This window comes from Heptranchias perlo, chromosome 16 (genome assembly GCF_035084215.1).
Source record: "Heptranchias perlo isolate sHepPer1 chromosome 16, sHepPer1.hap1, whole genome shotgun sequence".
NCBI lineage: Eukaryota > Metazoa > Chordata > Chondrichthyes > Hexanchiformes > Hexanchidae > Heptranchias > Heptranchias perlo.
The window spans coordinates 20,369,414-20,385,499 of NC_090340.1; the positions used below are offsets into that span (position 1 = coordinate 20,369,414).

At 45.9% G+C, this 16,086-nt stretch overlaps 1 protein-coding gene across 1 annotated transcript in view; it reads right to left on the minus strand.

Moving 5' to 3' along the window:
• Positions 1-16,086, minus strand: part of ldhd (lactate dehydrogenase D) — a 61,389-nt gene that overhangs the window by 12,556 nt on the left and 32,747 nt on the right. Inside the window, exons 6-10 of the mRNA XM_067997757.1 lie at positions 11,109-11,308; positions 6,468-6,596; positions 2,893-3,020; positions 2,705-2,795; positions 623-734 (exon numbers count right to left, since the gene is read on the minus strand). Of these exons, the coding sequence (XP_067853858.1) occupies positions 623-734; positions 2,705-2,795; positions 2,893-3,020; positions 6,468-6,596; positions 11,109-11,308 (660 nt within the window). The remainder of the gene's footprint in view (positions 1-622; positions 735-2,704; positions 2,796-2,892; positions 3,021-6,467; positions 6,597-11,108; positions 11,309-16,086) is intronic.

Sequence of the window (16,086 nt, forward strand, 5' to 3'; positions counted from 1 at the left end):
CTTGACTAGTCTTTGGGACAGCTCTCCCAATTTTGGCACAAGTTCCCAGATGTTAGTGAGGAGGAATTTGCAGGATCGACTGGGCTTAGTTTGCCTTTGTCGTGTTCGGTGCTGGGTGGTCCGACCGGTTTTATTCTTATTATGACTTTTCGCAGCAAGATTTTACAACTGAGTGTCTTGCTCGCCCATTTCAGAGGGTGATTAAGAATCAACCACATTACTTTGGGTCTGGAGTCACATATAGGCCAGACCGGGTAAGGACGGCAGGTTTCCTTCCCTAAAGGGCATTAGTGAACCAGATGAAACTACTGACAATCTGGTAGTTTTGTTCCCCACCATTACTAATACTAGTTTTTTTATTCCAGAATTTTATTTAATTAAATTTAAAATCGCCAGTTGCCGTGGCAGGATTTGAACTCATGCCTCTGTGGATTATTAATCTGGGCCTCTGGATTACTAGTCCCGTAACATAACCACTATGCTACCGTACCCTTTTTGCTAGGCAGGCGAGTTAAAGTAGGCTGAATGACCTCTCTCACCTGTATTGATCTGTGAAAGTGTTGTGATTGACCTTGCCAGTCCTATTGCTGCATACATTCTAAATAAGACATTGTCACTGTACCTGGCCAATCTATCAGTGAACTCTTTCACCCTCCTCCCTTCATCCTTGTCCTCTGGATTCATAGTCATCAAGCAGTGGAAGTTGCCGTCTCCTACGTGGCCTACAATAGGGCCTTGAGTCGGAACAAGACGAATGATTAGGTGTTTTCACATCAAACGCAATGAAAAGATTTCAGAAAAACAAAATTGCATTTGAAAACAATATACGATAAAGATTTAACCACATTCAATCATATTCAGTAAGATTAGAATAAAGGTCATTGTAAAGGGCCACTGTTTAAGCATGCCTGCCAGATCTCTAAGGACTTTGTTTCCTTTTAATTTTTGTTTTAAAAGACAGGAACATTAGGAACAGGGACTATTCAGCCCCTCGAGCCTGTTCTACAATTCAATTAGATCATGGCTTATCTGCACCTCAATTCCATTTCCCGCCTTTGCTCCATGTCCCTTGATACTCTTACCTAACAAAAATCTGTTGATCTCAGTCTTGAAAGCTTCAATTGATCCAGCATCCACAGCCTTTTGGGAGAGAGAGTTCTGGATTTCTACTACCCTTTGTGTGAAGAAGTGCTTTCTGATTTCACTCCAGAATGGCCAGGCTCTAATTTTAAACATTATGTCCCCTTGTTCTGGATTCCCCCATCAGAGGGAATAGTTTCCCTGTATCTGCTCTATCAAATCCTTTTAACATTTTAAAGACCTCAGTTAGATCAACCCTCAATCTTCTATTATTAGAATTATTTTTACAGGAAGGGTCACTAAGTTTACCTTTTAATCCCCTTGCTTCATCTGGCTGGCAGGGCCTGGTCACAGACTGCCATCAACTGCTATACTGCCATCCTGTAACCGGCTTCCAGGAGACTTCATGTCCCACACAGATGTGACTCTCCCCTCTGAATTTTCCCTCCCCTACTCGGGGACAATCTCCACTCAGCATCTCCCATTTGACACGGTTCAGATTAAGAACTGAGCAGACTCGGACTTTAACCTGCTCCCATCCCCAGTCTACACCTCCCCTTACTAGTTCACTTATGATGTCTGCGCATATTACATAGAACTTACAGCACAGAAACAGGCCATTCGGCCCAACTGGTCTATGCCGGTGTTTATGCTCCACATGAGCCTCCTCCCACCCTACTTCATCTAACCTCATCTGCACACCCTAATATTGCAGAGGAGGTAGGATGCCCACACAGATTAAGAGGATGCTCTGGAACAATTTTGGTTTTGTTACTCAGAATTTGAAGTGACACTGAATCCCAAGGCCTCCCTTGACCAGAATCCTACCCTGAATGAGGGCATCAGCACAGAAACTTAAAGCCCTTTTACTTTTTGTTCTAATACCGAGGAAATCACTCCACAGTAAAACAACACTGTGCACTGACACTCATGCAGGTAGGGCTAAAATATCACAAGAAAATACATATTAGGAGTGTCGTGAAAGGATTTTTTTTGGAGAAAGTACGATACTCGTGCAAAAATTTATCAAACATAAATGGAATTCTGTCACTTCTCCCACCATCAGCCAAGTGAAAAGGCCTCAGTTTGGTATTTTTAACCTGTTACAATGTTGGTCAATATAAGTTTTTTTTAAATTCAAATATTGGGTTTCACATATCCTAATATGCAAATGTGCCTGAATAACCATTTCACTTTGCATTTCTGTTTTACATCTTCCACTGTAACGTCTCCCTGCTTTACTTCCTCCCTCACCTAAGAAAATAGGACAGTCTGCACTGCATTTTTCAGCACCAGTGCCATTCCAGTGAGAATCCAACAGGGGCGAATGCTTGGTGGGACTGAGCAACAATCGGAGAAGTGAAAGCATGTCTCATCACTCTGCACTGTCAACGGCGATCAGCCAGAACATTTTTAGTCAATCTACTTTCAGACCATCTTCTGGAAGCAAGTCACAGACAGTTATGTGGGACCCAGGAGGAAAACCATACCTGACGTGACATTGTGTACCACTGACAGCAGCTGTGGCCCATACCCACCCCAGCTAAGGAAATAAAGTGCGACAGCAGACGCTGGGATTGAAGAGGATCGACACAGGTAAACTGTATCTTTAGTAACAGCTAACCTGTAAGCTTTGAATTCACCAAGTCCTCTTTAGTAGTCACGATGATTTCAGGTAGCCTTGAGAGTGGGACGCACACATCTGTGGAATAAGCCTTCAAAATGAGGGAGATTTTGTCCGTCAGTTTAACCGCGGTGGCTAGTTTGAAAAGATTGTTTGAAGTTCTTGAAACAAATACCAAGCCGCCTTACCTCACAGCCTGGGCGCAGGGCCTGGGCAGCATACCACGCACTGTGCCGTGCTTGCCACAATTTGTTCCGGCTTTCCTGATCTTTGGCCCAGGCAAAATCAGAGCCATTGTTCACCTTCACTAGTTCCTCTGTGAAGCAATCAAATTCAAGCGTGAATCCAACAAACAAATAAGAATCATTTTGAATGAAGGGATAAAAACGTCTGCTGTAGTTTTACTGCCCTGAGTGGCTTTATATTACCAGAAAGAAAAGCAAAACATTCAATTCGGTCCAGGCTCCTCTTCGCAGCTTTGAGTGGATTTACAAATTCCTGGAAAAGTCACACTAATGGGACTGGAAGCTCCCTGTGGTCAGAGTGTATCTAATATGGTCTCCACCTGTAAGTCTGTCTCAGTGGGTATGAAAGCTCTGCCTTTTTCAGCCAGGGGGGTTGTACTGTACGATACAGCCACTTGTACAGTGTAAGCAAGGACTGGACTGACATCAAAGCAACCTTTTATTCTGCTCTATGTTTCGAAGCAACAACAGATATAAAGTGTGGTGACTTGATGCCACTGTGCTGATGCCCTCTCTCTGTGCCACTGTGCTGATGCCCTCTCTGTGCCACTGTGCTGATGCCCTCTCTCTCTGCCACTGTGCTGATGCCCTCTCTCTGTGCCACTGAGCTTATGCCCTCTCTCTGTGCCACTGTGCTGATGCCCTCTCTCTGTGCCACTGTGCTGATGCCCTCTCTCTGTGCCACTGTGCTGATGCCCTCTGTGCCACTGTGCTGATGCCCTCTCTCAGTGCCACTGTGCTGATGCCCTCTCTCTGCCACTGTGCTGATGCCCTCTCTGTGCCACTGTGCTGATGCCCTCTCTCTCTGCCACTGTGCTGATGCCCTCTCTCTCTGCCACTGTGCTGATGCCCTCTCTCTGTGCCACTGTGCTGATGCCCTCTCTCTGCCACTGTGCTGATGCCCTCTCTCTCTGCCACTGTGCTGATGCCCTCTCTCTCTGCCACTGTGCTGATGCCCTCTCTCTCTGCCACTGTGCTGATGCCCTCTCTCTGTGCCACTGTGCTGATGCCCTCTCTCTGTGCCACTGCAGTTGGATTTGAAAAGATAAAAGACGTGTTCTTTATTTACTTTAACCAACGTTTCCTCCCCTCTCCCCCCACCCCCCCCACCAATGGTAGCAACATAATATAAAGGAACCCAGTTTAATCAAGATGAATTTTCAGCGGGGCCTTGTATAATGAAAGTGTGAAACAGTGTGACTAAGCCATCTGTAGCCCAGCTCAACTGAATGAAAAATTGTAGAGATGGATAATAAATAAAAAGGGATTATAAAATAGGTAACTTTTTATACCACCCTTAGCCCACATTCATTTTAGTGATTCATTCTCAATATTTGCTATTTTGTAGAAGTGTGTGTATGTGTTTTAAATATCATTCACTCATTTGAACCACAATTGTCTTATTTACCGTGAAGTTGTGGATGAACGAATGTTGTAGCAGAGGTACGGCAAAGTACAACGTAATAGCATTTCTGAAAAATGGACTAAGTCAAAACAAAACATTACAGGATTCCTCTACAGCATCTTCAACATAATCTAGGTGGAGTGTCCATACTTACAACACTTGACAACAATTGTTTTGCAAGATTTAGATCTTAAATTGCAATGGGCCTGTTCTCAGGGTTTGGTGTGCTCCATTCTCACGAGGCCTTCATGTTCTGCTTCTGCTGTCTTCTGAAGGCAAAGGACTCTTCATCTGTTGTAGATGATAATTAAATCTTGGGGAACAGTACCTATGAAGATTATTCCTAAAATATGCCCACACAAAAATTGCTATCTCCCTTCAAGTGACGTATGTCTGGGATGTCAACCCAGAATTCCAGCTCTGAATTCTAGATTGACATCCAGTTGGATACTCGGGTCCGATGAGTGTGGATGGCCCCTCCTCATCATATGGGTTGTGGGAGTCCATAAACCCTCCCGCCGTATAGGACTAACACCCCATTGGTTGGTATAAAGATGGTTACGACCATAGAAGGAGTGTTCATGTTGCGGCCTGTCAGACTGTTAACCAGCCTGTGAATTCTTCCACTACTTCACACTATTCTCCGAGGGAAGAGTGTAAAGATACCAAAACAAAAACAACCCTCCATGATTACACTAACAAGCCTCAAGGGAGACTAAAGATCGTCAGAATTATTTTTTTCTCGCAGGGTAGTAACTACAGAATCATAGAATGATGCAGCACTAAAGGAGGCCATTCAGCCCGTCTTGCCTGTGCTGGCTCTTTTGAAAGAGCTATCCAATTAGTGCCACTCTCCTGCCCTTTCCCCATAGCCCTGCAAATCTTTCCCCCTTCAAGAATTTATCCAATTCCCTTTTGAAAGTTATTATTGAACCTGCTTCCACCACCCTTTCAGGCAGTGCATTCCAGATCATAACAACTCGCAGTGTAAAAAAAGATTTTCCTCATCTCCCCTCTGGTTCTTTTGCCAATTATCTCTGGTTCTTTGCCAATATATGGAACAGACTCCCAGCAGTAGATGCTGTGCCAATTAACTTCTGCAGAAACAATCTGAATAAATATTTGGTTGGAGATTATAGGGATAGGTATTGACTGAGATGGTGAAATAATTCCAGGGGGATGGCGGTTTCTGTGTCACTGGAGTCAGAGATGGGGAAAGGGGAGAGAAGTCAGTGGAGGCCCTGCCTGAATGGTGGAGGTTGATAAATATTCTGGAATTTTGCTCGATTGTCTTTGGGGATCAGGGAGGATTCATGTTAAACCTCCTCCTCAGGAGATGAAGGATGTATTTCCGCTGCTGATACCAGTCTGACAGCAGGGACTGTAGCTGCAGTTCAGCTTCCAGCTAGGCAGTCCTCTGTTTACACTGGTTGACTCCCACTTGGCTGGAACTTTAGATGTCTGTTTGTGAGAAAGCCTTGCGTGTCTGGACACACGGCTAGGCAGAGCTCTCCCCCAACAGTTAGAAATTTAAATCTTTAGAGATTACTCCTCTCTAACCATTGAAACTGAGGTAAAATAGGTTTTTTAAAAAGTGGCCAAGAAGCCCCCAAGCAGTTCATAAACCAGGTTTGATGCTGCACTTGATTAACACACCATGCAGTGTCAAACCAAAGCCACGTGAAACTAACCCCATCGGGGATCTCGTTCCACAATCAGCTCGGGCCCTGACTCTGCACTTACACTGCATTTTAGCACTGGTGCAAAGTGCAAATCACTTCACATCGAAGCTAAACTTGCAGTGTGAATGAGTAGGGTAGAGCACGCGATAAGGTGCACTGTAGAAGGGGCAGTCTGGGCCTTTTCCAATTCCACACTCTGTTTCTTATAGTCGAGCCAGCTCGTGTTATTTGTATTTGTTTCCCCTTCATGTTCCAACATACTGCAAACGGCGCATTTTGTTGACACTGACATCATTGGCTGATCTCATCTGGCTTGTGAGTGTGAATGAGGCAAAGTGGCTGTCTCAGGGTCAGGGCCTGTTCTCCAACAAAACCCAACTGTGTGGATGGAGTGGGGTGGGAAAGGATAGAGAGAGGGACTGTGACCCCACCTGTCGCCTCAATCTGTTCCTCCACGCTTTTTTCAGTCCCGTGGAATTCCAGGAATAATGTTGATAACACTGTGTAATTCAGATTGCTGTACTTGTTACAGGCATCCATCATCACATCGTCCAGGAACTCTGAGGGACAGACATTTACATGTTAAAGGCAGTATTTAAATGCAAGTTGTTATTGTTGTATAATTGTTTGGACACAGTTACTGTTCTTTACGCCAGACTCAAACCAGTATATATCGAAGAGTGAAGCGATTATTTACATTTACAAAAAACTACTGTGTGAAGATCATTTGCACTTAACTGTGCCTGGGACAGTGTTTCTGCTCCTGTATTTATTTTAATTTTATACAGAATGAAGTAACGCTGCTGCTTTTTTTAATAAGACAATTTGTCATCAAAATATGACATTGATAGGGTGACTTTGTTGAATATGGGCCAAAGGCAGGTATATGGAGCTAGATCACAGATCAGCCATGATCTTATCAAATGGCGGAGCAGGCACGAGGGGCTGAATGGCCTATTCCTGTACCTATATTCCTATGTTCCTAAATCAATAACATTTAAACTGATATTGAAACCTGTGAGAAAAGGAGCCAATACAGAGCGACACTGGTGCAGAAGATGGTTCTAATAAAAAGGGCTAAGCTCAAGGCTACTTCTCACGTTAATGATGGGCCCAATATGAACCAGACTAGTTAATGGAAATGAAGGTTCTTCATCTGCCTGTTGTCTTGGTCAAAGAAAGGATGGTGGTAAATCGATACGGGGCGGGTGGAAGGAGATTGTATCTCACATTATTTGTATATTCCATCATATGTGGGTAACTAAAATCATTGCTCCAACAACTAAAGGCATATAGACACATTCATGAGGCGCTGTGGGCCATCAGCAGTAGCAGAACTGTATTCCACCAAAATCTGTAACCTCATAGCCTGGCATATTCCTCACTCTACCATTAACATCAAGCCAGGGGTTCAATGAGGAGTGTAGAAGAACATGGAGCGAGGAGCAGCACCAGGCATACCTAAAAATGAGGTGCCAAGGATGAATGTAGTCCTGTGTGGTCGGACTACATTCATCCTCAATAATGGCAGAGTCCAGCAAGTGAGTGCAAAAGACAAGGCTGAAGCGTTTGCAACCATCTTCAGCCAGAAGTGCCGAGTGGATGATCCATCTCGGCCGCCTCCCGATATCCCCACCATCACGGAAGCCAGTCTTCAGCCACTTCGATTCACTCCACGTGATATCAAAAAACGGCTGAGTGCACTGGATACAGCAAAGGCTATGGACCCGACAACATCCCAGCTGTAGTGCTGAAGACGTGTGCTCCAGAACTAGCCTCGCCTCCAGCCACTGTTCCAGTACAGCTACAACATTGTCATCTACTCGACAAAGTTGCCCAGTTATGTCCTGTCCACAACAAGCAGGACAAATCCAATCCGGCCATTTACCGCCCCATCAGTCTGCTCTCAATCATCAGCAAAGTGATGGAAGGTGTCGTCGACAGTGCTATCAAGTGACACTTACTCACCAATAACCTGCTCACCGATGCTCAGTTTGGGTTCCGTCAGGACCACTCGGCTCCAGACCTCATTACAGCCTTGGTCCAAACATGGACAAAAGAGCTGAATTCCAGAGGTGAGGCGAGAGTGACTGCCCTTGACATCAAGGCAGCATTTGACCGAGTGCGGCACCAAGGAGCCCTAGTAAAATTGAAGTCAGTGGGAATCAGGGGGAAAACTCTCCAGTGGCTGGAGTCATACCTAGCACAAAGGAAGATGGTAGTGGTTGTTGGAGGCCAATCATCTCAGCCCCAGGACATTGCTGCAGGAGTTCCTCAGGGCAGTGACCTAGGCCCAACCATTTTCAACTGCTTCATCAATGACCTTCCCTCCAACACAGGGTCAGAAATGGGGATGTTCGCTGATGACTGCACAGTGTTCAGTTCCATTCACAACCCCTCAGATAATGAAGCAGTCTGTGCCCGCATGCAGCAAGACCTGGACAACATCCAGGCCTGGGCTGATAAGTGGCAAGTAACATTCGCGCCAGACAAGTGCCAGGCAATGACCATCTCCAAAAGAGAGAGTCTAACCATCTTCCTTTGACATTCAACAGCATTACCATCACCGAATCCCCCACCATCAACATCCTGGGGGTCACCATTGACCAGAAACTTAACTGGACCAGCCACATGTGGCTACAGGAGCAGGTCAGAGGCTGGGTATTCTGCGGTGAGTGACTCACCTCCTGACTCCCCAAAGCCTTTCCACCATCTACAAGGCACAAGTCAGGAGTGTGATGGAATACTCTCCACTTGTATGGATGAGTGCAGCTCCAACAACACTTAAGAAGCACGACACCATCCAGGACAAAGCAGCCCGCTTGATTAGCACCCCATCCACCACCCTAAACATTCACTCCCTTCACCACCGGTGCACAATGGCTGCAGTGTGTACCATCCACAGGATGCACTGCAGCAACTCGCCAAGGCTTCTTCGACAGCACCTCCCAAACCCGCGACCTCTACCACCTAGAAGGACAAGGGCAGCAGGCACATGGGAACAACACCAGCTGCACGTTCCCCTCCAAGTCACACACCATGCCGACTTGGAAATATATCGCCGTTCCTTCATCGTCGCTGGGTCAAAATCCTGGAACTCCCTACCTAACAGCACTGTGGGAGAACCTTCACCACACGGACTACAGCGGTTCAAGAAGATGGCTCACCACCACCTTCTCGAGGGCAATTAGGGATGGGCAATAAATGCTGGCCTCGCCAGCGACGCCCACATCCCATGAACGAATAAAAAAAAACTTCAACTCAAATTCTCTTGTGCATATTAGATCTTTCAAAGTTCTCTAGATTCAGGAACTGTCCCTCTGGATTGGAAAATTGCACATGTCACTCCGCTTTTTAAGAAAGGAGAGAGAGGGAAACCAGGGAATTATAGACCAGTTAGCCTAACATCTGTTGTGGGGAAAATGCTGGAGTCTATAATTAAGGGTAGGGTGACTGAACACCTCGAGAATTTCCAGTTAATCAGAGAGAGCCAGCATGGATTTGTGAAAGGTAGGTCGTGCCTGACAAACCTGATTGAATTTTTTGAAGAGGTGACTAAAGTAGTGGACAGGGGAATGTCAATGGATGTTATTTATATGGACTTCCACAAGGCATTTGATAAGGTCCCACATAAGAGACTGTTAGCTAAGATAGAAGCCCATGGAATCGAGGGAAAAGTACGGACTTGGTTAGGAAGTTGGCTGAGCGAAAGGCGACAGAGAGTAGGGATAATGGGTAGGTACTCACATTGGCAGGATGTGACCAGTGGAGTCCCGCAGGGATCTGTCTTGGGGCCTCAATTATTCACAATATTTATTAACGACTTAGATGAAGGCATAGAAAGTCTCATATCTAAGTTTGCCAATGACACAAAGATTGGTGGCATTGTAAGCAGTGTAGATGAAAACATAAAATTACAAAGCGATATTGATAGATTAGGTGAATGGGCAAAACTGTGGCAAATGGAATTCAATGTAGACAAATGTGAGGTCATCCACTTTGGATCAAAAAAGGATAGAACAGGGTTCTTTCTAAATGGTAAAAAGTTAAAAACAGTGGATGTCCAAAGGGACTTAGGGGTTCAGGTACATAGATCATTGAAGTGTCATGAACAGGTGCAGAAAATAATCAATAAGGCTAATAGAATGCTGGCCTTTATATCTAAAGGACTGGAGTACAAGGGGGCAGAAGTTATGCTGCAGCTATACAAAACCCTGGTTAGACCGCACCTGGAGTACTGTGAGCAGTTCTGGGCACCGCACCTTCGGAAGGACATATTGGCTTTGGAGGGAGTGCAGCGTAGGTTTACTAGAATGATACCTGGACTTCAAGGGTTAAGTGACGAGGAGAGATTACAGAAATTGGGGTTGTATTCTCTGGAGTTTCAAAGATTAAGGGGTGATCTGATCGAAGTTTATAAGATATTAAGGGGAACGGATAGGGTGGATAGAGAGAAACTATTTCCGCTGTTTGGGGATTTTAGGAGTAGGGGGCACAGTCTAAAAATTAGAGCCAGACTTTTCAGGAGCGAGATTAGAAAACATTCCTACACACAAAGGGTGGTAGAAGTTTGGCACTCTCTTCCGCAAATGCCATTTGATACTAGCTCAATTGCTAAATTTAAATGTGAGATAGATAGCTTTTTGGCAACCAAAGGTATTAAGGGATATGGGCCAAAGGCGGGTATATGGAGTTAGATCACAGATCAGCCATGATCTTATCAAAAGGTGGAGCAGGCACGAGGGGCTGAATGGCCTACTCCTGTTCCTATGTTCCTAGATACCGCAAAGAAGACGCACTCTGTACAGACTGCTGAGATAGCAATTAATTCTGCACCAGTGTACGGTTTGCACTGCACCAGAGTGCGGCTGGTACTGCACCAGTGTACGGGTGTTCAGCACCCATATGAAAGACGAAGTAACTCACTTGTGGCTTTATCCATCCTAAGTTATTTGGTCTTTCACACTTGTGATATTGCAGCCATCTCATCATTTGCAATCCAGTAACTTGTATTTCTGACACATGTATTGATGCTCTATGTATAACATTATATTGCTAAAAGACTGACTTACCTATCCTTGCTATGGGAATGCCACACTGGAGTATTTGCACTGTACAATCCACAGCTGCTTGCACTGTTGGAAATGAGCAGACTGCAGACACCATGGCTTCTGGTATTCCATAGAGACGCAGTGTAGCCTTGGTGATTATTCCCAGAGTTCCTTCTGAGCCAATGAAGAGATTCGTCAGGTTGTAACCGGCAGATGTCTTCCTGTATCAGAGAGCATTGTGCTGTTTTATCCCTGCATTAACTCAAAGGAAGGAATCTTACAACACCAGGTTATAGTCCAACAAATTTATTTTAAAATCACAAGCTTTCGGAGATTATCCCCTTCGTCAGGTGAATGAGTGAAAAGGTTCTCAAATCGCATATCTTATACTAGGCTGGGACAGCATCACACCAATCAAAAGGTGTCGTTGTTGTTCAAACAGGCCAGTCACGGAGAACAGCACGTCCCAGTACACTGGATATACATTGTGTCAATTACACAGACAGACAGACAGAAAGAGACCCAAATGGCAGAGAGAGAGAGAGAGAATATTAAAAACATAACTTTTTTTCCCCCTTTTTGCTGGTGGGGTTACATGTAGCGTGACATGAACCCAAGATCCCAGTTGAGGCCGTCCTCATGGGTGCGGAACTTGGCTATCAACTTCTGCTCGACGATTTTGCGTTGTCGTGTGTCTCGAAGGCCGCCTTGGAGAACGCTTACCCGAAGATCGGTAGCTGAATGTCCTTGACTGCTAAAGTGTTCCCCGACTGGGAGGGAACCCTCCTGTCTGGCGATTGTTGCACGGTGTCCGTTCATGACACAGACATCAAGTTTTTACAGAGCTGCAAGAAAGCAGACAAGATCCCGAAAGGACTACAGATCAAGAACCAACTCAAGTCCACATACAACTCAGATTACGCTGAGAGACTTTGCCGTCGTACCTCTCGCACACTCTGCAACCATCTCGTACACCAACTCTACAGCAGACGCCGCAACCTCGAAACCAAGATAGAGTCCATACTCTCAACCTGTACTCAGGACACAGCAGACCAGCTACGAGATACCGCCAAACAGACGAGGCAACGGAACTACACTGCCTACATGAAAACCAAGAGCAGGAAGCTTGAGAAACTCGGCATCACCACCAGCATCAACCAAGCCTCCCCCGGTACCACGGTTACAACCACAGGGAAGTCTATCGTCAATTTGTCCGACCACACCCTTCAACCAGACGAAATCGAGATTCTCAGCCGAGGGCTCAATTTCTGCCCCACCATCAAAATGGACCCCACTAGTCTCGCGGCAGACACAGAGGAATTCATCAGGAGAATGAGACTCCAGGAATTCTTCCACAAATCCCAAGATTTCAGCAACGAGCCCAATGAGACAATCAACGATCTGGAACAGCAGACAGAGGGATCCGCAGTACAGCAACCGAAGAAGAAAGAGTCAAACTGGACTCCTCCGGAGGGTCACTGCTTGACATGTACGCTCAAGCTGTCAGGAAATGCGTCAATGCCAGATTCATCAGCCGCACTCACAAGACAGTCCAGAATGTCACCCGAGCACAACGCAACGCCATCAACGCTCTCAAGACCAACCGCAACATCGTCATCAAACCAGCGGACAAAGGAGGAGCCATCGTCATACAGAACAGAACGGACTATTGCAAAGAAGCATACCGACAACTGGACAACCAGGAACACTACAGACGGTTACCCATAGATCTGACCAAAGAACACACCCATCAGCTCAACAAACTGATCAAGACCTTCGATCCAGACCTTCAAAGCATCCTACGCACTCTCATCCCACGTACTCCCCGCGTGGGAGACTTCTACTGCCTCCCAAAGATACACAAAGCCAACACACCCGGACGTCCTATCGTATCAGGCAACGGAACCCTGTGTGAGAACCTCTCTGGATACATCGAGGGCATCCTGAAACCCATCATACAGGGAACCCCCAGCTTCTGTCGCGACACTACAGACTTCCTACAAAAACTCAGCACCCACGGACCAGTTGAACCTGTAACACTTCTCACCACGATGGACGTCTCGGCACTCTACACCAGTATCCCCCACGATGACGGCATCGCTGCAACAGCCTCAGTACTCAACACCAACAACAGCCAATCTCCAGACGCCATCCTACAACTCATCCGCTTCATCCTGGATCACAATGTCTTCACCTTCAATAACCAGTTCTTTACCCAAACACACGGAACACCCATGGGGACCAAATTCGCACCCCAATACGCCAACATTTTCATGCACAAGTTCGAGCACGACTTCTTCACTGCACAGGACCTCCAACCAACGCTATACACCAGATACATCGATGACATTTTCTTCCTATGGACCCACGGCGAAGAATCACTGAAGAGACTACACGATAACATCAACAAGTTCCATCCCACCATCAAACTCACCATGGACTACTCCTCAGAATCGGTTTCTTTCTTGGACACACAAATCTCCATCAAAGACGGGCACCTCAGCACCTCACTCTACCGCAAGCCCACGGACAACCTCACAATGCTCCACTTTTCCAGCTTCCACCCCAACCACGTCAAAGAGGCCATCCCCTATGGACAGGCCCTGCGAATACACAGGATCTGCTCAGACGAGGAGGAACGCGATGGACACCTACAGACGCTGAAAGACGCCCTCGTAAGAACGGGATATGACGCTCGACTTGTCGATCGACAGTTTCGACGGGCCACAGCGAAGAATCGCATAGACCTCCTCAGAAGACAAACACGGGACGCAACCAACAGAGTACCCTTCATCGTCCAGTACTTCCCTGGAGCGGAGAAACTACACCATGTTCTCCGCAGCCTTCAACATGTCATCGATGACGACGAACACCTCGCTAAGGCCATCCCCACGCCTCCACTACTCGCCTTTAAACAGCCACCCAACCTCAAACAGACCATCGTTCGCAGCAAGTTACCCAGTTTTCAGGAGAACAGCGTCCACGACACCACACAACCCTGCCACGGCAACCTCTGCAAGACATGCCAGATCATCGACACGGATACCACCATCACACGAGAGGACACCACCCACCAGGTACATGGTTCATACTCCTGTGACTCGGCCAACGTTGTCTACCTCATACGTTGCAGGAAAGGATGCCCCGGAGCATGGTACATTGGCGAGACCATGCAGACACTGCGACAACGGATGAACGGACACTGCGCAACAATCGCCAGACAGGAGGGTTCCCTCCCAGTCGGGGAACACTTTAGCAGTCAAGGACATTCAGCCACCGATCTTCGGGTAAGCGTTCTCCAAGGCGGCCTTCGAGACACACGACAACGCAAAATCGTCAAGCAGAATTTGATAGCCAAGTTCCGCACCCATGAGGATGGCCTCAACTGGGATCTTGGGTTCATGTCACGCTACACGTAACCCCACCAGCAAAAAGGGGAAAAAAAGGTTATGTTTTTAATATTCTCTCTCTCTCTCTGCCATTTGGGTTTCTTTCTGTCTGTCTGTGTAATTGACACAATGTATATCCAGTGTACTGGGACGTGCTGTTCTCCGTGACTGGCCTGTTTGAACAATAACGACACCTTTTGATTGGTGTGATGCTGTCCCAGCCTAGTATAAGATATGCGATTTGAGAACCTTTTCACTCATTCACCTGACGAAGGGGATAATCTCCGAAAGCTTGTGATTTTAAAATAAATTTGTTGGACTATAACCTGGTGTTGTAAGATTCCTTACATTTGTCCACCCCAGTCCATCACCGGCATCTCCACATCTTAACTCAAAGTCACATTTCTCCGAAGTAACTGCCTATGTCAACAGATTGAGCACTCACCACCCCCCCCATTTCGAAAGTCACAAGTTTGAGTCCTGTTAGCACTCATTGCTGAGTCTCACTTGCCTCAGCTACAGGAGTTTGTTCCATTCCCTTACTGAAGTGAAGGAAAAAAAGATCTTGCATTTATAAAGCACTTTTCATGGCCTCAGGACATCCCAAAGCAGTATAGAGCCAATTAAGTACTTTCGAAGTACAGTCACTGTTGCAATTTAGGAAAGGCAGCAATTTGCAGCAAAGTCGCACAAACTGAAATGACAATAATTATCAGATGATCTATTTTTAAATATTGGTTGAAGGATAAACATTGGCCAGGATACCAGAGAGAACTTCTCTGCTCTTAGAATCATAGAATTTTACAGCACAGAAGGAGGCTATTCAGCCCATCGTGCCTGTGCCGACTCTTTGAAAGAGCTATTCAATTAGTCCCATTCACCTGCACTTTCCCCATAGCCCTGCAAATGTTTCCCCTTCAAGTATTTATCTAATTCCCCTTTGAAAGTTATTATTGAATCTGCTTCCACACCATTTCAGGCAATGCATTCCAGATCATAACAACTCACTGCGTAAAAAAAATTCTCCTCATCTCACCACAGATTTAAGGTCATTGGCTCTTTTGACAATTACCTTAAATCTGTGTCCTCTGGTTACCAACTCTTCTGCCACTGGAAACAATGTCTTTTTTTACTCTCTCAAAATCCTTCATGATTTTGAAGACTTCTATCAAATCTCCCCTTAACCTTCCCTGCTCTAATGAGAACAATCCCAAATTCTCCAGTCTCTCCACGTAGCTAAAGTCCCTCATCCCTGGTACCATTCTAGTAAATCTCCTGTACACCCTCTCTAAGGCCTTGACATCCTTCCTGAAGTGTGGTGCCCAGAATTGAACACAATACTCCAGCTGGGGCCTAACCAGCGATTTATTAAGGTTTAGCATAATTTCCTTGCTTTGGTACTCCGTGCTTCTGTTTATAAAGCCCAGGATCATATGCTTTTTTAACAGCCTTCTCAACTTGTCCTGCCACCTTCAAAAATTTGAGTATGTGCACCCCCAGGTCTCTCTGTCCCTGCACCCCCTTTAAAATTGTAATATTTAGTTTATATTGTTCCCCTCATTCTTCCTACCAAAATGTATCACTGCACACTTCTCTGTATTAAATTGCAT